Consider the following 21316-nt stretch of genomic DNA (forward strand, 5'->3'; position numbering starts at 1 on the left):
CTGTTCTGGTTCAATGTGACATTGACCTTTGACCTACTGACCTCAAAATCAACAGGGGTCATCTGCTGGTCATGATCAACCTCCCTATTAAGTTTAGTGATCCTAGGCCCAAGCATTCTTAAGGAATCGTCTGGAAAGGATTTAACTGTTCTGGGTCAATGTGACCTTGATCTGTAGCCTACAGACCTCAAAATCTATAGGGGTCACCTACAGGTCATGACCAACGTCCCTATCAAGTTTCATGATCCTAGGCCGAAGCATTCTCAAGTTATTGTTTGGAAACGGTTAAAATGTTCCCGGTCACTGTAACCTTGACCTTTGACCTACTGACCTTAAAATCAATAGGGGTCATCTGCTGGTCATGATGAACCTCTCTATCATCCTTCATGACCCTTGGCCCAAGCCTTTTCAAGTTATCATCCAGAAACCGTTTAACTATTCCTGGCCATTCTGACCTTGAACTTTGACCAAATGACCTCAAAATCAATAGGGGTCATCTGCTGGTCATGACCAATCTCCCTATCAATTTTCCTGATCCTAGACCCAAGCGTTATTGAGTTATCACCCGGAAATCGTTTTACTGTTCCTGGTCACTGTGACCTTGAACTTTGACCTACTGACCTCAAAACCAATTGGGGTCATCTGCTGGTCATGACCAACCTCCCTATCAACTTTCACGACCCTAGGCACAAGCAATCTTGAGATATCATCCAGAAACCATTTAACTGTTCCGGGTCACTGTGACCTTGAACTTTGACATACAGATCTCAAAATCAATAAGGTTCATCTGCCGGTCATGACCAACCATCGTATTAATTTTCATAATCCTAGGCCCAAGTGTTCTTGAGTTATCATCCGGAAACCGTTTAACTGTTCAGGGTCACTGTGACCTTGACCTTTGACATACAGATCTCAAAATCAATACGGGTCATCTGCAGGTGATGACCAACCATCCTATCAACTTTCATGATCCTAGGCACAAGCTTTCTTGAGTTATCATACGGAAACAGACTGGTCTACATACAGACCAACCAACAGACCCACCGACATCTACAAAACAATATACCCCTCCTTCTTTGAAGGGGGGCATAATTACATGCGTTGGATACACAAAACAACACTGAGTCACTGCATCTGACCAAACCAACTTCTGAAAAAGACTGCAACCTGTTAGTGAAGGTATTCAGGAGTCATAAAAATATACCGTATTTTGGTGTGTATAGGTCGCACTTTTTCTACCCATTTTGCTGCCTGAAAAAGTTCCTGCGACCTATATGACAGAACATTGCCAGCAGTTGTTTTTTTTTTCGGGCCAATTTTCAGACCGTAGCTCTCGCAAAATTACGTGCATCTGTTACGAACGAACAAAATGGATAAAAAATATCAATATCGGCGGCTTTTCAACCAATAGCGGTTACTTTCAATAAAATATATCGTAAATAACCCATACAGACTATTAAAATTATGAATGACTTTAATTCAAAGATGTTTCTGCAGTCTGAATTACGTTTGTTTCTACTTTCGTTTTACTTGACGCCATTGACATGTACTCCGGGTTGGATAAAATCCGGACAGATCCGTCCTCCATTCCAAACATTGTTTATACTAATTCTTAGCGTATTAAAAAACTTGAAAGATAATTTTTTACTTTTGATTTTTAAATAAAAGAAATAAATCCAAACAGAGATATTTTGTTAATCTTTTTACTCAGAATCAAAAGAACGCGGTTAATTACATGACATGGAAAGGTGTTATAATTGCTGTGCAAACAATTCACACTTAAACTTGCATGATAACAGAATGTAAACGTAAACCGTCTGCTGCCAATTAGTGTCAAAAAGCCGCTTTTCTTTGATGTAGTCTGTTACCGATACTACTGTTGGTACGAAATGGTTAGGAACGAAAATAACACTGTCCGATTTCCACCAATCAGGTTCTGATAATAATTCAGTCCGCGGCATCAATATGGCCGCCGCCATAACTTTTTTGCCGGTAAATATTAAATATTGCTGGGGAAAAAATCCGAAATTTAACTGCGACTAATACGCTAGAAGTTAAATTTTCCGACCATTTCCAGAGCAAAAATTAGATGCGGACTATACATTACCGCGACCTATACACACCAAAATACGGTAACTCTTCTATCAATTTCAGATCAATCACCTAGAAAAACAAATTATTACTAATACTGCATGCATGTTTAAAAGAATTACATGCTATTCATACCGTTATTTTGCAAAATACGGTATTTCATGCTTTATTTTGAAAGACATGCTTTATTTTCATGCTTCAAACATTTCATGACAAATGAAACCCTGAAAAAGTTCTTGATATAGCATAATGAAATATATTAATACTTAATTACACATAAGCTCTGTATTACACATAAGCTCTATATTACACGTAAGCTCTGTATTACACGTAAGTTCTGTATTATGGAGCTAATAAGAAATAAGAGGATTACAATGGTCCTAAGAATGTAACTCTGTCGGAACATTTTGTCACAAAATAATTATGCATATTAAATTAACTTTGGTGTTTTATTTATCTAGCAAATCACTCTGCACGAAGAAACATGTATTCAATGCTTTTTTACCACCAGTCAGATCACAAAACTTTTACTGAGATATACTTTAGTATCTTCAATATACAGAAAACCTTATGAGATAAGAAGAACTTTTCCAGTGTTTATCATGATGATTTGGTCAAATACAAGCATTACTATAATAAGGACATACATCACTAACATTGGAAGGCTCTCATCAGAAGGTTCTCGACTGTAAAACAAAGTAGCACTACAATATTAAATCATAAAATGATAATGTGAGAGGACAAAGCAGTTTAACCAGGTTACTTCAGTGAATTCTCTTTATCTTATGGATAATCAAACTTAAACTAAGTACAGGATAAATGAGCCGTGCCATGGGAAAACCAACATAGTGGCTTTGCGACCAGCATGGATCCAGACCAGCCTGCGCATCCACGCAGTCTGGTCAGGATCCATGCTGTTCACTTTCAAAGTCTATTGCAATTAGAGAAACCGTTAGTGAACAGCATGGATCCTGACCAGACTGCGCGGATGCGCAGGCTGGTCTGGTTCCATGCTGGTCGCAAAGCCACTATGTTGGTTTAGCGAACAACATGGATCCTGACCAGACTGCGCGGATGCGCAGGCTGGTCTGGATCCATGCTGGTCGCAAAGCCACTATGTTGGTTTTCTCATGGAACGGCTCAAATATTATTTCACATTAAAAATTCATAAATGACCAAACAAATGCTAAATCTTTATCCCAAACACTTTTACAATAGGTCAAGTTACCTCCTTCATTCCCAGATGTGGACATACATCTCAACGTATCAATGTATCATTACTGATAAAAGTTCCAAATTACCAAGTAATTCAGTGATGATCACAGAAGAGTTTAGAAACCTACAGACAATCCATTGTCTGACAGCCCACCTCTACCACTCACAATCCACTTACTACAGTAATGTTTCACTGGTAACAAGGTTAGCTGTAGCTATGTGCAGACATATAGTATCATAGTGTATAATTGCAATAAAAGTATAACTAGTAGACATTTTACAGTGCTTGAATACTTGAAGATGAAAATACAATAATTTTCAAATCAAAAAGATGAAAAATTCTAGAGTTTTATAACTGTCTAAGAGAAGTGGGACATAGAATGATATACTAAAATACATAACAATGCAGGCATAAGTTGATTTTGGCTGTATCATTTCTGCTTGTTTCTACAACTACACACAAACTGTTCATTTTACTGAATAAATACAACACATCCTTGACCTATAAAGATTGCATATTTAACAAGAGGACCATGATGGTCCTGAATCGCTCACCTCTTCCCACATGACCCAGTTTTGAGTATGACGTCATTTTTTCTATTATTTGACATAGTGACCTAGTTTTTGAGCTCATGTGACCCAGTTTTGAACTTGACCTAGATATTATCAAGATAAAAATTCTGACCAATTTTCATGAAGATCTATTGAAAAATATGGTCTCTAGAGAGGTCACAAGGTTTTTCTATTATTTGACCTATTGACCTAGTTTTGGAAGGTACGTGACCCTGTTTTGAACTTTATCTAGATATCATCAAGGTGAACATTCTCACAAATTTTCATGAAGATCTCATGAAAAATATGGCCTCTAGAGAGGTCACAAGGTTTTTCTATTTTTATACCTACTAGCCTAGTTTTTGATCGCACGTGACCCAGTTTCGAAACTGACCTAGATATCATCAAGGTGAACATTCAGATCAATTTTCATAAGATCCATTGAAAAATACGGCCTCTAGAGAGGTCAAAAGATTTTAATAATTTTAGACCTGCTGACCTTGTTTTTGACCGCAGTTGACCCAGTTTCAAACTTGACCTAGATATCATCAAGATGAACATTCAGACAAACTTTCATACAGATCCCATGAAAAGTATGGCCTCTAGGGAGGTCACAAGGTTATTTTATTATTTGACCTACTGACCTAGATTTTTAAGGCACATGACCCAGTTTCAAACTTGACCTAGATATCATCAAGGCGAACATTCTGACCAATTTTCATGAAGATCCATTCATGGGTATGGCCTCTAGAGAGGTCACAAGGTTTTTCTATTTCAAGACCTACTGACCTAGTTTTTGATTGCAGTTGACCCAGTTTCAAACCTGACCTATATATCATCAAGTTAAACATTTAGACCAATTTTCATACAGATCCCATGAAAAATATGGCCTCTAGAGAGGTCACAACGTTTTTTCATTATTTGACCTACTGACCTACTTTTTGAGTGCACGTGACCAACTTTTGAACTTGACCTAGATATCATCAAGATGAACATTCTGACCAATTTTTATGGAGATCCATTCACAAGTATGGCCTCTAGAGAGGTCACAAGGTTTTTCTATTTTTAGACCTACTTACCTAGTTTTTGACCGCACATGACCCTGTTTCGAACTTGACCTAGATATCATCAAGATGAACATTCAGACCAACTTTCATACAGATCCCATGAAAAATATGGCCTTTAGAGAGGTCACAAGGTTTTTCTATTATTTGACCTACTGACCTAGTTTTTGATGGCACGTGACCCACTTTCGAACTTGACCTAGATATCATCAACATTCAGACCAACTTTCATACAGATCCCATGAAAAATATGGCCTCTAGAGAGGTCACAAGGTTTTTCTATTATTTGACCTACTGACCTAGTTTTTGATGGCACGTGACCCACTTTCGAACTTGACCTAGATATCATCAAGGTGAACATTCTGATTAATTTTCATGAATATCTCATGAAATATATGGCCTCTAGAGAGGTCACAAGGTTTTTCTATTTTTAGACCTACTGACCTAGTTTTTGATGGCACTTGACCCAGTTTCGAACTTGACCTACATATCATCAAGATGAACATTCAGACCAACTTTCATACAGATCCCGTGAAAAATATGGCCTTTAGAGAGGTCACAAGGTTTTTCTATTATTTGACCTACTGACCTAGTTTTTGAGGGCAGGTGACCCAATTTCGAACTTGACCTAGATATCATCAAGGTGAAAGGTCTGACCAATTTTCATGAAGATCTTGTGAAATATATGGCCTCTAGAGAGGTCACAAGGTTTTTCTATTTTTAGACCTACTGACCTAGTTTTTGATGGCACGTGACCCAGTATCGAACTTGACCTAGATATCATGAAGATGAACATTCAGACCAGGGTTCATACAGCCAGACTGACAAAAAATTCAAGGGGTTTTCAAGGAGTTTTCAAGGACTTTTATTACATTTTCAAGGATAAGCAAAAAATTGAACAATCACTTATTACACATGAAATGACTGGCTTACAATTGGTGAACACTTCTTTACATCCAAAATGACTATCACGTGATATAAGTTTTTCTATAAAGTTCTAATTTGCAATTGATCCACACTTTATCACACACAAAATGACTGGAAAACAATTGATCAACACTTCTTACATCAACAGCGACTTATCATGTCATATAAGATCAAGTTTTAGGTGCCTCTGGCTGCTAGGGGCGAAGGTGGAATAGTAAACACATCAAGAGTGGCCGTGGGTGACTCTCGATCAGGTACATTTTTCTTGTGCTTCTCAGACTTGACGTGCGATTTCAGCGCCAATTCACCCATTGAACTAAAGTCAATAACTTTGTTACAATATTTGCACATGGCTTTCCGTTTGTTTTTGTGCTCGACCAGCCATGGATAGGATACAAGCCACTTTTTGTCGAAAATACACATTTTCTTCAATATCGGTAACAGAAATGGTGTGCGTAATTTTTACACGTCGTAATTTTCCTAGTCCCAGTCTGTTTAAAGCCCGTATCGTACGGTACACATAGGTTATGTAGACATAAAACATGGCGATGCGTACATATAACAAAGCGTCTTTTACGATCTATTTTTATTAAGCTGACCAAAATTTCTGAAGAAGGAAATTCAAGGACTTTTATCATAAAATCAAGCACTTTTCAAGCAGTTTTCAAGGCAAGAAACAAATTCAAGGAGTTTTAAGGAGGTTTTTGCAAATTCAAGCACTTTTCATCTAGCAGCTTGAAATTCAAGGAGTTTTCAAGTCTGTGCGAACCCTGCAGACCAACTTTCATAAAGATCCCACAAAAAATGTGACCTCTAGAGTGGTCACAAGCAAAAGTTAATGGACGCACGCACGGACGACGGACGACGCGTGATCACAAAAGCTCACCTTGTCACTTTGTGACAGGTGAGCTAAAAATATGTGAAAGTGTAAGAAATACCTATACAAGCTTTTAACAAGAGCAACACAATGCAGAGCAATATACGCCCGAAGGTATGACCTTTGACCACTAAGTGTAACCTTGACCTTGTAGCTAGCCATCCAGAACATAAGCTCTGCACATCGTCTCAATGTGGTGAACATTTGTGTCAAGTTTCGAAATCCTCCAAGGGGTTCAAGCATTACAGAGCAATGACCCTTGACTCCTAAGTGTGACCTTGAACTTGACGCGAGACATCAAGAACATGTGCTCTGCACATTGTCTCGATGTGGTGAACAGTTGTGCCAAGTTTATTTACAATCCTTTAAGCAGTTCAATAGTTACAGAGCGGACACGAAACACACTCATATGACCCCTAAGTGTGACCTTGACCTTGAAGCGAGCCTTCCGGAATATGCACTCTGCACATCGTCTCGATGTGGTGAACATTTGTGTCAAGTTTCTTTGAAATCCTTCAAGGGGGTCAGGAGTTACAGAGCTGACACGAAACACACTAATATGACCTTTGACCCCTAAGTGTTACCTTGACCTTGAAGTGAGACATCCAGAACATGCACTCTGCACATCGTCCCAATGTGGTGAACATTTGTGTCAAGTTTCTCTGGAATCCTTCAAGGGGTTCAAGAGTTACAGAGCGGACACGAAAATGCTAACGGACGGATGGACACCGGGGGTATAACATAATACGTCCCTTTGGGCGTATAAAAAGACCTAAAAAGTAACAAGTGAATGAAGTATTGCCATGCAATACAAAGTCCCCTACTGGAAGGCACCTAATTTTCTCTACTGCAGTATAACATAATGAACTGATATCTGTCAATGATGTATAAACAATATTGTACTACATATACAATATGTTATAACAACACACTTGGATTAAAATGTGCATATATAAAAACCCACAGTTGTTTTAATATTGAATTTTTTTGGCTGATTATAAAAATGTTATCATGTAAGTTATTTATAGTAACAACAAAGGGAAATTAATCTTTAAAAAAAAAAAATCTATATAATATAATATATAGAGATAGGTCAAAATACACCTAAAAATTGGATGTAACATGCATGCTGTACCACAGAAAAGTGGTCTCAATTTTTCTCTACCGCCAGTAATAAAAAAGTTACAATAAAATCTATTTATAGTAACAACAAAGGGACGTAATTCTAAAAACAAGGGTGCCTCATGGTGGTGAACATTTGGTCCAAGTTACATCAAATCCCTCCATGCATGAAGAAGAAATGTTCTGTACAAAGTCATTCTTGAATTTGACCTTTGACCTCTAAATATGACCTTGACCTTAGACCTAGGGACCTGGTTCTTGGGCATGACATGTTGTCTCATCCAGGGGAATATTTGTGCCAACTGATATCTAAATCCTGCTTTGCATGACAAAGTTACAGACCGGACAGGAAAAAAATCCTCTTGAACTTTGATCTCAAAGTGTGACCTTGACCTTTAAGCTAGGGAACTGGGTGTTGCGCATGACACGTCGTCTCATCATGGGAAACATTTATGTCAAGTAATATTGTAATCCCTTGATGGATGACAGAGTTCTGGATCGGACAGGGAAAAAACCTTATTGACATTTGACCTCCAATTGTGACCTTGACCTTTGAGCTAAGGGTCTGGGCTTTGTGCAGGACATGTTGTCTCATCATGGGGAACATTTGTGCCAAGTAATATTAAAATCCCTTCATGGATGGCAGAGTTATGGACGGGACAGGAAAAAAACTCTGTTGACCTTTGACCCCCAATTGTGACCTTGACCTTTGAGCTAGGGGTCCGTGATTTGCGCATGACACATCGTCTCATCATGGGGAACACTTGTGCAAAGTGATATTAAAATCCCTTAATGAATGTCACAGTTATGGACCGGACACGAAACAGACCCTGTTCATGCTATGTTAACATTTGACTGCTAAGTGTGACCTTGACCTTTGAGCTAGGGGTCTGAAAGTTGTGCATGACACATCGTCTTATTATGAGGTACATTTGTGCCAAGTAATATTAAAATCCCTTCATAGATGGGAGAGTTATGGACCGGACAGGAAAAAAGACCTGTTGACCTTTGACCTCCAATTGTGACCTTGACCTTTAAGCTAGGGGTCCAGGTTTTGCGCATGACACGTCGTCTCCTCATGGGGAACATTTGTGCCAAGTAATATTAAAATCTCTTCATGAATGGGAGAGTTATGGGCCGGACAGGAAAAAAGCCCTGTTGACCTTTGACCTCCAACTGTGACCTTGACCTTTGAGCTAGGGGTCGGGGATTTGCGCATGACACATCATCTCATCATGGGGAACATTTGTGCCAAGTAAAACTAAAATCCCTTTAAGGATGGGAGAGTTGTGGACCGGACAGGAAAAAAGCCCTGTTGACCTTTGACCTCCAATTGTGACCTTGACCTTTGAGCTAGGGGTCCGGGTTTTGCGCATGACACGTCGTCTCATCATGGGGAACATTTGTGCCAAGTAATATTAAAGTCCCTTCATGGATGACAGAGTTTTGGACCGGACACAAAATGACGGACGGACGGACGGACGGAATGACGGAAAAGTGCATTCCTATAGTCCCCGAAACTGGTTTCCAACCAGTAGGGGACTAATAAACACTTTACAAGAGCTATAAAGTAACAAGTGAATGAAGTATTGCCATGCAATACAAAGTCCCCTACTGGAAGGCACCTAATTTTCTCTACTGCAGTATAACATAATGAACTGATATCTGTCAATGATGTATAAACAATATTGTACTACATATACAATATGTTATAACAACACACTTGGATTAAAATATGCATATATAAAAACCCACAGTTGTTTTCACATTGAATTTTTTTGGCTGATTATAAAAATGTTATCATGTAAGTTATTTATAGTAACAACAAAGGGAAATTAATCTTTAAAAAAAAAAAAAAAAAAAAAACTCTTTACCAGGTAGAGATAGGTCAAAATACACCTAAAAATTGGATGTAACATGCATGCTGTACCACAGAAAAGTGGTCTCGATTTTTCTCTACCACCAGTAATAAAAAATTTACAATAAAATCTATTTATAGTAATAACAAAGGGACGTAATTCTAAAAACAAGGGTGCCTCATGGTGGTGAACATTTGGTCCAAGTTACATCAAAATCCCTCCATGCATGAAGAAGAAATGTTTCGTACAAAGTCATTCTTGAATTTGACCTTTGACCTCTAAATATGACCTTGATCTCAGTCCTAGGGACCTGGTTCTTGCGCACGACATGTTGTCTCATCCAGGGGAATATTTGTGCCAACTGATATCTAAATCCTGCTTTGCATGACAAAGTTATAGACCGAACAGGAAAAAAATCCTCTTGACCTTTGATCTCAAAGTGTGACCTTGACCTTTAAGCTAGGGTACTGGGTGTTGCGCATGACATGTCGTCTCATCATGGGGAACATTTATGCCAAGTAATATTGTAATCCCTTGATGGATGACAGAGTTCTGGATCGGACAGGGAAAAAACCTTACTGACCTTTGACCTCCAATTGTGACCTTGACGTTTGAGCTAAGGGTCTGGGCTTTGCGCATGACATGTTGTCTCATCATGGGGAACATTTGTGCCAAGTAATATTAAAATCCCTTCATGGATGGCAGAGTTATGGACGGGACAGGAAAAAAACTCTGTTGACCTTTGACCCCCAATTGTGACCTTGAACTCTGAGCTAGGGGTCCGGGATTTACGCATGACATGTCGTCTCATCATGGGGAACACTTGTGCTAAGTGATATCAAAATCCCTTAATGAAGTTATGGACCGGACACAAAACAGACCCTGTTCATGCTATGTTAACATTTGACTGCTAAGTGTGACCTTGACCTTTGAGCTAGGGGTCTGAAAGTTGTGCATGACACATGGTTTTATTATGAGGTACATTTGTGCCAAGTAATATTAAAATCCCTTCATGGATGGGAGAGTTATGGACCGGACAGGAAAAAAGCCCTGTTGACCTTTGACCTCCAATTGTGACCTTGACCTTTAAGCTAGGGGTCCAGGTTTTGCGCAAGACACATTGTCTCCTCATGGGAAACATTTGTGCCATGTAATATTAAAATCTCTTCATGGAAGGGAGAGTTATGGATCAGACAGGAAAAAAGCCCTGTTGACCTTTGACCTCCAATTGTGACCTTGACCTTTGTGCTAGGGGTCCGGGATTTGCGCATGACACGTCATCTCATCATGGGGAACATTTGTGCCAAGAAATACTAAAATCCCTTCAAGGATGGGAGAGTTGTAGACCGGACAGGAAAAAAGCCCTGTTGACCTTTGACCTCCAATTGTGACCTTGACCTTTGAGCTAGGCGTCCAGGTTTTGCGCATGACACATCGTCTTATCATGGGGAACATTTGTGCCAACTAATATTAAAATCCCTTCATGGATGACAGAGTTATGGACCGGACACGAAATTGCGGACGGACGGACAGACGGATGGACGGACGGAATGACGGGAAAGTGCATTCCTATAGTCCCCGAAACTGGTTTTCAACCAGTAGGGGACTAATAAACAGAGAAGAAAGTATGTATAAAATGCACAAGTCCACTTCATGTTGAAAATGTATACCAATTTAAATTGGATGGAAACTGAGTGCATCAGGTACAGAGGCAGTTCAAATATGGCTAAAGGTACTCCAAAGTAACAAGTGAATGAAGTATTGCCATTCAATACAAAGTCCCCTACTGGAAGGCACCTTATTTTCTCTACTGCAGTATAGCATAATGAACTGATATCTGTCAATGATGTATAAACAATATTGTTCTATATATACAGTATGTTATAAACAAAAGACTTGGATTAAAAATTGTATATATATATAACCCTATAGTTGTTTTTATATAGCATTTCTGGCCGATTATCAAAAAGGTAAAGTTATTTATAGCAAAAAACCCACAAAAAAACGAAAAATCCATGTAAGTCCACATAAAACTCTTTACCAGGTAGAGACAGGTCAAAATACAACTAAAAATTGAATGTAACATGCATGTTGTACCACAGAAAACTGGTCTCCATTTTTCCCTACGGCCTGTAATAAGTAAGTTACAACATAAGCTATTTATAGTAAAACAAAGGGAAATAATTCTACAAAACAAGAGTGCCTCATGGTGGTGAACATTTGTGCCAAGTTACATCAAAATCCCTCCATGCATAACGACGAAATGCTCCGGACAAAGTCATTCTTGAATTTGGCATTTGACCTCTAAGCGTGACCTTGACCTCAGACCTAGGGACCTGGTTCTTGCGCAAAACAATCTGTCTCATGATAGTGAACATTTATGCCAAGTTACATCAAAATCCCTCCATGCACGAAGACGAAGTGTTCCAGGCAAAGTCATTCTTGTATCTGACCTTTGGCATCTGTGTGTGACCTTGACCTTTGATCTAGGGACCAGGTTCTTGTGCATGACACTCCCTCTCATAGTGGTGAACATTTGTGCCAAGTAATATTCAAATCCTGTTTTGCATGACAAAGTTATACACCGGACAGGAAAAATGTCCCATTAACCTTTGATCTCCAAGTGTGACCTTGACCTTTAAGCTAGGGTTCTGGGTGTTGCGCATGACATGTTGTTTCATCATGGGGAACATTTATGGCAAGTAATATTAAAATCCCTTGATGGATGTCAGAGTTCTGGACCGGACAGGAAAAAAACCCTATTGACCTTTGACCTCCAATTGTGACCTTGATCTTTAAGCTAGGGGTCAGGGTTTTGTGCAGGACAGTTCATCTAATCATGGGGAACATTTGTGCCAAGTAATATTAAAATACCTTCATGGATGGCAGAGTTATGGACCGGACACGAAACAGGCCCTGTTCATGCCATGTTAACATTTGACTGCCAAGAGTGACCTTGAGCTTTGAGCTAGGGGTCTGAAAATTATGCATGACATATCGTCTTATTATGAGGTACATTTGTGCCAAGTAACATAAAAATCCCTTCATGGATGACAGAGTTATGGACCGGACAGGGAAAAAGCTCTGTTGACCTTTGACCTCAAATTGTGACCTTGACCTTTCAGCTAGGTGTCTGGGTTTTGTGCATGACAAGTCCTCTCATCATGGGAACCATTTGTGCCAAGTAATATTAAAATCCCTTCATGGATGACACAGTTATGGACTGGACACGAAATTGCTCAAGGACGGATGGACGGAATCGCGCATTCCTGTAGTCCCCGAAACTAGTTTTCAACCAGTAGGGGACTAATAATTGGACATGAATGTCCCAAAAATATGCTCATGTTTATTCATATTGATAATATATAACCATGTTTCATTTATACTAGATGGATACTGTAGGAGGAAATGAGTACAAAAGGTATAGATGTAGTTGTCATATGGTTATGTCAAGACAAAGGACATAACCTAAAGTAAATAATATAGCACACAAAAAATAATAATCAGACATGGAAGTCCTGTAAATATGCACATGTAAACTTCATGCTGATGAAGTACACCAAGTTTCATTTGAATCAGATGAAAATTGTAGGAGTTGAGTACACAAGAAAGTGTACCAGATGGAAGTTAAAACAATATATAGCTCTCAACTCTTCAACACCAGAGGTATAAAAACAAGCAGATTTATAGAAATAGTATGTCTTTTATGCTTTACTAGACTTCATAACAAAAATTAAGGTCAAATAGGTAAAAAAGATCTAGGCTAAAACAACTGATAATAATCTGATTTTCAACAGAAGGGAAAGCAACAGTTGAACTTGTTCAATAACTCAACACAAATTACCTCCCCTGTCAATTTGAAAAAAAAAAAAACAGCTCAAACATGTTTCTATAGTGTTGTGAATACTGTCTTGAATAAAAAACACTTACACAATATAGGACAGATCAACTGTTTTTTCTGGCTGTTCCGGGAAACTAGGGGGTTTCTCATCCAATGATTTACTCGGAACACAGTGGAATGACTTCTTTATGGAATGACCTATTTGCTTAGCGGGAGATTTCTGAAATACATTCAACATAAAACAGTCACAGCAATGTAATAGGAATGTAACAAGAGCTGTCACAGGAGACAGCGCTCTCGACTATTTCGATGCTAAATAGTGAAACTGGGCACATCTGAGGAAGCTGGACCTGTCACTGGTTGTTAAATGACTCCAATGGTTAATGAAGATATTGCACAATAGCTTGAGTCTGTGTCAAAAATATTAAGTAATAAGAGAGGTAAAGATAAATTTATCAAAACACTACATAAGTATAATTCTAAGCAAAAAGGGGGGCATGATTCATAAAATATTGGTGCAAGAGTTATGCACCTTGTGTCATATGATGTGGGTGATGATGTTGAACAACTACTTCAAGTTTGAATCAAATCCATTTAGTAATAACCGAGATATAGTGAAAATGCATCAAAATTAACCTTTAATTTTAAGTAAAAGGGGGCATAATTCATGAAAAATTTGTGCCAGAGTTACGTGCCTTGTGTCATATGATGTGGGTGAAAAGGTGGAACAACTATTTAAGTTTGAATCAAATCCATTTAGTAATAACTGAGAGAGACGGAAAGTGCATCAAAACTTTAACCTGAAATTCTAAGTAAAAAGGGGGATAATTCATAAAATATTGGTGCAAAGGTTATGGCCCTTGTATCATATGATGTGAGTGATGATGCTGAACAACTATTTTAAGTCTGAATCAAATCCATTTAGTAATAACTGAGATAGAGTGAAATTGCATCAAAACTTTAACCTGAAATTCAAGTAAAAGGGGGGATAATTAATTAAATATTGGTACCAGAGTAGTGGACCTTGTGTCATATGATGTGGAACAACTACTTTCAGTCTGAATCAAATTCATTCAGTAATAACTGAGATAGAGTGAAAGTGCATCAAAACTTTAACCAGAAATTCTAAGTAAAAAAGGGGGATAATTCATGAAATATTGGTGTGAGAGTTATTGCCCTTGTGCCACATGATGTGGGTGATGATGAGGAATACCTATGGTAAGTTTGAAACAAATCCATCGAGTAATTACAAAGATAAAGAGAAACTGCATCGAAACTTTAACCAAGGTGTGGACGCGGAAGGACGCCAACACCGGGTCGAGTAGGACAGCTCTACATACTTTGTATAGTCAAGCTAATAAGCAAATGAACCAGTTTTGTTATCACATTGCAATAATACATACTTTTGTGGGCAAAAAAGACTTCATTTTGTTCAAAATGACAACTGCTATTTCATGGGGACATCCATTTGTGGATTTCAATTTCAAATATAGGCAAAACATTTTCTGTTTGCAAAGATTTATCAGACTGGTGCCACCATGAAATCTGCAAAAACAACAGTCCCCAGTCAATGACTTCACAATATGCAAATCATCATATACATAAAACATCTATAACCTTTACCCTGCTGGTGGCAAGTGGTTCTGCCTTTACGACCAGTACAGACCAAGATCACTATTCAGTTCGCTACTGTTTGCTATTCAGTCAGTACATTTTCAGTGAACACTCCTTTGAATAATAAATGGTATTGCCCAAATTGAATGACGGACCCGTTCATTATATAAATTTAGCAGGCTAAGTGTTAAAGTATTTTGACAGTAAAGTTTTAACTGATTTAAGAAAATATTATCAAATCTGTGGGAATCTTTGTTTGTTTGTTTTGGGTATCTGCAAAATAGTTAAGAAAATATATATTTTTCCTTGTCTTTAAGATTTGTTGTAGGGAAAAAACATAAAACATACAAAGAATTACAACACACTGAATGATAATAACTTTTAAACAATGTTAACCAACAAAACCATATTTTGGCATAAAAAACATTATTTCATGACACCTTATAAAAATCACTGCTCTGTAGTTTGAGCTATATGGTCAGTCTATATTCAGCACAATTCATGCTTACTGGTTTACTAAGTCAAAACATTGAAAATTATTAACGTGTTTGATTACTGGCTGGCAAGCCATTCAACAAGTGTATATTATTACATGACTCCTTTTATAAATCACAGGTCCATAGTTAATACTACTGACCAGTCTATATTGCAATACAGGTTAGCTAGAATAAACAGTTGGACTATACTTGCAAGATGTCTCCAGAGCAAATTATTTTGACTATTGAGTGAAAAGCCATTCAGTAATTGTATTACTTTTAAACTAATTGCTTGCAGTGATTGATTGTTCTCCAACATGTATGTCTAAAGTAATTATACTAGCTGTGAAAAAAAGAAACAATAATTTTAGTTAAAGTGACGAGATATAGAATTTCTACTAATACTGGCATTTCACTAAATCTTCAACACACCTCGGGAAGAAAAATGTTAAATCTTCTTTAAAGATATTTTTACAACAAGGTTTGCTATAACATCATTTCATAAGTGGCTTAACAATGGGCAATACTTAATATCAATGTAAATTATTACTAAAGACCAAAAACACTAAACTTTGCGTATCTGGCCAGACAAGACCTAGCTCAACAAAATATGCACATCCTAAGGCATTTTATCACTGAACAATGGTTGCTTATAAACACAGAGCTTTATCATTTTGACATTTGTTATTAGATTTGTTTACATTGAGAGGTCTGTTCATTTCCTGTAAGACAATGGACAACAAGAGCACTGCATGTGGGTGCCATTGCTCGTCTGCAAGTGCTGGACAGTATGTAAGAAAAGAGTTATAGTTCAGATTTTCTAAGTATAAAAAGGGCCATAATTCTGACAAAATGCACACAAGAGGTATGGTTCTTGACCTACATAGTCAACTAATGATGATAAACAAGTTTTCAAAGTTTCAAAACTATAGCTCTTATAGTTTTTGAGAAAAGACAGACCTAAACAAAAATTTTAACCAACGCTGATGCAGACATCAACGATCAAGTGACGACAATATCTCGTAGATTTTTTTTAAAAATCAGACAAGCAAAAAATGTTATGGTGAAAATAATTACATAAGAGAGATATTCTTTCATCTGATGATCGTGGCTATGGTTGCCCGAGGTTCGGCCCCGCCAGAAGCAGTCTTGACACAGCTGATAATTGTGACACCGCTGACATCTGTACCGGAAACCCATAAACGACTCCCTGTGACAACCATCACATTGCACTGGGTGGAAAACTGAAAACATGGCAAAATGTGTGTATTGAGAAATCATAAAAACATCAAATGAAATATCTTTTTATAGCTGACAATACAATGTCCTTCATGATAAATTTACCTAGAAATCACTCCTGTTGCTCAAATTGAATTTGCTCCAATGGACTTTACAATGATTCTTCCAATTAGTTATTAATATAATCCTATATATGTATATGTTCGTCAAGTGGTACATGGTGAAACTTCTTCCAGAAGACTTAAATCTGACAATGAGGTGAGGTTATGTTTCAACATAACATCCTTTTTACATGATTATACACAACAGCCATATCAAACTTAATTGTATAGAAAACAAAACATCATTATTTCATTTAATCTTTTTATTCAAATTATTTAGATCTGACAGAGGGGACAGGTATCTTGAAAGTCTGTGTAAGACAGGGTTCAGTGAGATCCATTACTAGATCATTTAAATCATTTGTAGAATGAAAACATGTGGCCTGCATCAATCAGAGCAGATCAAACATTCCCGTACACTGTTGTGGATCGTAGTCTTGTTTATTTTTTGTTTCATTTATATATAATAGTCTATTACCCATCCAGTGTTCCTGGATTCTGTACATAAACTGACTATTTCTCTGCAAGTGACTTACAACTTGCCAAAATGAGAAAAGAGTCTGTTCCAGGCCCGTGGGCAGAGGTAAAACAAGACGGCCAAGATGGCCCTAGGTCGCTCACCTGAGTAACACACCATAACAGTGTAAACATGTTTTACCTAGTGATTTCATGGAGACAAATATTCTGACCGATTTTCATTAAGACTGAACCAAAAAACATCACCAGGCCTCTTTAAGTGTAAACAAGCATTTTCTCTGATTTGACCTAGTGACCTAGTTCTTTACCCCACATGACCCAGATTCGAACTTGTCCATGTTATGAAAACAAACATTCTGACAAAGTTTCGGGAAGATTGGAGCAAAATAGTAGCCTCTAGAGTGTATACAAGTTTTTCCTTTGATTTGACCTAGTGACCTAGTTTTTGACCTCTCATGACCCAGATTTGAAATCATCCAAGACTTCAAGATAACAAACATTCTGACCAAGTTTTATGAAGATAGAATCAAAAATGTGCCCCATAGGGTGTCAACAAGCTTATTCTTTGATTTGACCTGGTGACCTAGTTTTTGACCCCATATGACCCAGATAATAATTCATCCGAGATTCCATGCATATCAAATGAAAAATGCAGCCCCTATTGCATGCACAAGGTTTTTCTTTTATTTTAACAGGTGACCTAGTTTTTGACCCCAGATGATCCAGATTCAAACTTGGGCTGATGATCATCAAGATCATCATTTTGATAAAAATAGGGTCATAGATGTGGCGATGGAGTGTTATCAAGCTTTTCCTTTGATTTGAGCAGATGACCTAAGTTTTGATCCCACATGACCCAGATTTGAACTTGACCTAGAGGTCATCAAGACAAACATTCTCGGGGTTTCTACTGGCCCTAATTTTTTTTCGCCACAAAATATCAATGTCAGTGACGCATTTAAGGGGGCAGGGAGGGAGGTGTATTCTCCAACGTACTGCGCCTGTTGCAAAAATTTGTCATTTTTATAGTTTATTGCATTATTTAATTGTTAAAACTTTTATTGGAGGTGGTGGGAGTTGAGAGTCAGGGGGCTTTCCCCCTGGAAATTTTTGAAATACAGGCATGAAATCATGGCCTCTGGTGCATTTTTAGGTCCAAAATTTTGAGGTAACGGAGGGGTTAGTACCCTCTTGATGAGAGGAAGAGGGGGTCAGTGGGAAACTCATGGAATATAGGTATGGAAAGGTGGCCTCTCAGGTGCAGCATTTCTGGGTCTAAATTTTGAAAAAATATTATTCTTTTGCCAAAATAGTAGGGTGCATCTTTGATGAATATAGACCACTTCTCAGCTAACTGGGGGACAGTGGGGTGGGGAAGTGGCGGGGGGGCTTGAGCCCCTGAAGCCGGACCTGGAATTATATTTCAAATGAAAGGAATTTATAAAGATATACATATCATTGTATTTTGCATCTGGCAATTTGATTTAAAATCAACAATACCTTTGCATTAACCGGAAATTGTGGTCGCGAAAATGTGTGCCAAACGAAAAAGAATCAATCAAGACTAGCATTATTTATAAAATGAAAATTTATAACTTATTTTCTATGGCCAGAGTTAATTTTTACCATTGATTTCTGCTTGTATATCACAGTTTTTCATTGGAATTTGCCAAAATCAATCTACGATCATGATATAAAAATTATTGGAATTTATGGTGGATGTCCCGTCAGTCGTTCATTCCGAAGTTTGGCTACAAATATAACTTAGAAATGACTACTTTGGCACTACTTTTGTGATTCTGCTTGTTAAAACATGTATAAATCAGCTGTCAGTGTCTTTTAATTCAGTCCGTGATTTGTTTTACTATAACAATAAACTACCTTGCCAAAATACTTCAATCAACGATGACATATGTAAAGGCGGAGCTTAATAATTTTGCCGTTAAAATATGTCACGCATTCTACATCCAAAGCTGTCATTGGTTTATCCCATGTTTAAATTAAAGTCAAAGATCGAAAGGCACGTGGCAGCGTTGTGTAACTGATGCCGAATTGCTAATCCCTCGGTTGGTGACACACTCAGTGTATTGTGAACGGAAACACCCACGGGTAATATTGATTTTTTAGGCAAGACAGAGAGTATTAAGACGGAGAAATACACATTATAAAAAAATACATTTACGGCAAAAACTTTTTTCGCCAATTTTGTATTTTTTTCGCCATTGGCCACTTGGCGAATTGCAGCGGAAACCCTGATTCTGACCAATTCTCATGAGTTTCAAACTTAAACTGTGGCCTCTAGAATGTTCACAAGCTTTTCCTTTGATTTGACTTGGCGATCTAATTTTTGACCCCCCATGACCCAGTTTCGAACTTGACCTAGAGATCATCAAGACAAATAGTCTGACCATGTTTCAGAAAGATTAATCACAACTGTGGTCTCTAGAGTGTTCACAAGCTTTTCCTTTGGTTTGACTGGGTGACCTAGTATTTGACCCCACATGACCCAGATCCAAACTTGGCCTAGAGATCATCAAGACAAACAGACCATGTTTCATAAAGATTGGGTCACAAGTGTGGCCTCTCGAGTGTTCACAAGCTTTTTCTATGATCTGGCCTACTGACCTAGTTTTTGACCCCACATGACCCAGTTTCGAACTTGACCTAGAGATCATCAAGACAAACATTCTGACCAAGTTTCATAAAGATTGGTTCACAACTGTGGCCTCTAGAGTGTTCACAAGCATTTCCTATGATCTGGCTTACTGACCTAGTTTTTGACCCCACATGATCCAGTTTCAAACTTGACCTAGAAATCATCAACACAAACATTCTGACCAAGTTTCATAAAGATTGGATCACAACTGTAGCCTCTAGAGTGTTCACAAGACAAATGTTGAAGCATGACGGACGATGGACGCCAGATAATGCCCGGTCACAATACCTCACCTTGAGCACTTGATGCTCAGGTGAGCTAAAATTAGGGAGGCATATCTATGGGGGGGGCATGCTCCCCCTGAATTGTTTTTTCTCGAGGGTGCCATTTCATGTGTTTCCCTGCATTTCAAACATGTTTTTTTTTACTTTTAAGATACCGATTTCAGAAAAAATAAACGACATTAAAAAGATTCGCGTACATTTTAGTTACATTATTATAGATCTGCAGAAAAATAGGACTTTCGAAATAACCAACATATTTGCAATTACTGTCACCCTAAAACGCTAATTTAAAGGCATATGGTCATGCTTGCTTGGTTCTTAGATCTCCTGTTGAGTAAATGTATATATGTTCATTTATAAACTTTTTAGCATGGCTGACATGAAACGAAAATTTTAATTTTGCATCTACAAATACAAAACAGATATGTATCATGTAATACAAATATACTTGATAAGATATATTTTGTCAATCTTCTTAAAATAATATTGCATTTTTGAAGTTCAGCAAAATTTTGAAATGCCGTATGTATAATTGTGACTTTTTAGAAATGATATGTTCAAAGGCGTACAAAGAACAAAACCGCATGATTGCAAGACTCCATTCTGTTGTAATGTCAAAATGAATCAATTAAAAAAAATATCAACATTCAGTCAGATAAGCGTCACGTTGTATTTAGGTATGCATACTCCCGAGATCATGTCTTATAATAAGACTTAATCAAATGCGAATGAAATTCTCCTATGCCCAGTTGAATCCCATAACTTTAGAATGTCAAGGCTGTCAACTTCAACATTCGACCCATGTACAAACATTAGCACAATGCCATTAAGGCAGTCTTCTCTAATGGTCTTCTTCCAATTAAAATGAAATAATAGTGCCTCAGCTGGGTTATGCTTTAAAAGATGATGTCTCAAAACATA

General features: G+C 37.8%; 1 protein-coding gene across 1 annotated transcript in view; it reads right to left on the reverse strand.

Moving 5' to 3' along the window:
• LOC123525282 (dystrobrevin beta-like) overlaps positions 1 to 21316 on the reverse strand; it is a 157323-nt gene that overhangs the window by 118310 nt on the left and 17697 nt on the right. Inside the window, exons 6-8 of the mRNA XM_053539631.1 lie at positions 16716 to 16882; positions 13638 to 13768; positions 2739 to 2777 (exon numbers count right to left, since the gene is read on the reverse strand). Coding sequence (XP_053395606.1) covers positions 2739 to 2777; positions 13638 to 13768; positions 16716 to 16882 — 337 coding nt within the window. The remainder of the gene's footprint in view (positions 1 to 2738; positions 2778 to 13637; positions 13769 to 16715; positions 16883 to 21316) is intronic.

The sequence above is a fragment of the Mercenaria mercenaria genome, chromosome 3 (assembly GCF_021730395.1).
Source record: "Mercenaria mercenaria strain notata chromosome 3, MADL_Memer_1, whole genome shotgun sequence".
Taxonomy (NCBI): Eukaryota; Metazoa; Mollusca; class Bivalvia; order Venerida; family Veneridae; genus Mercenaria; species Mercenaria mercenaria.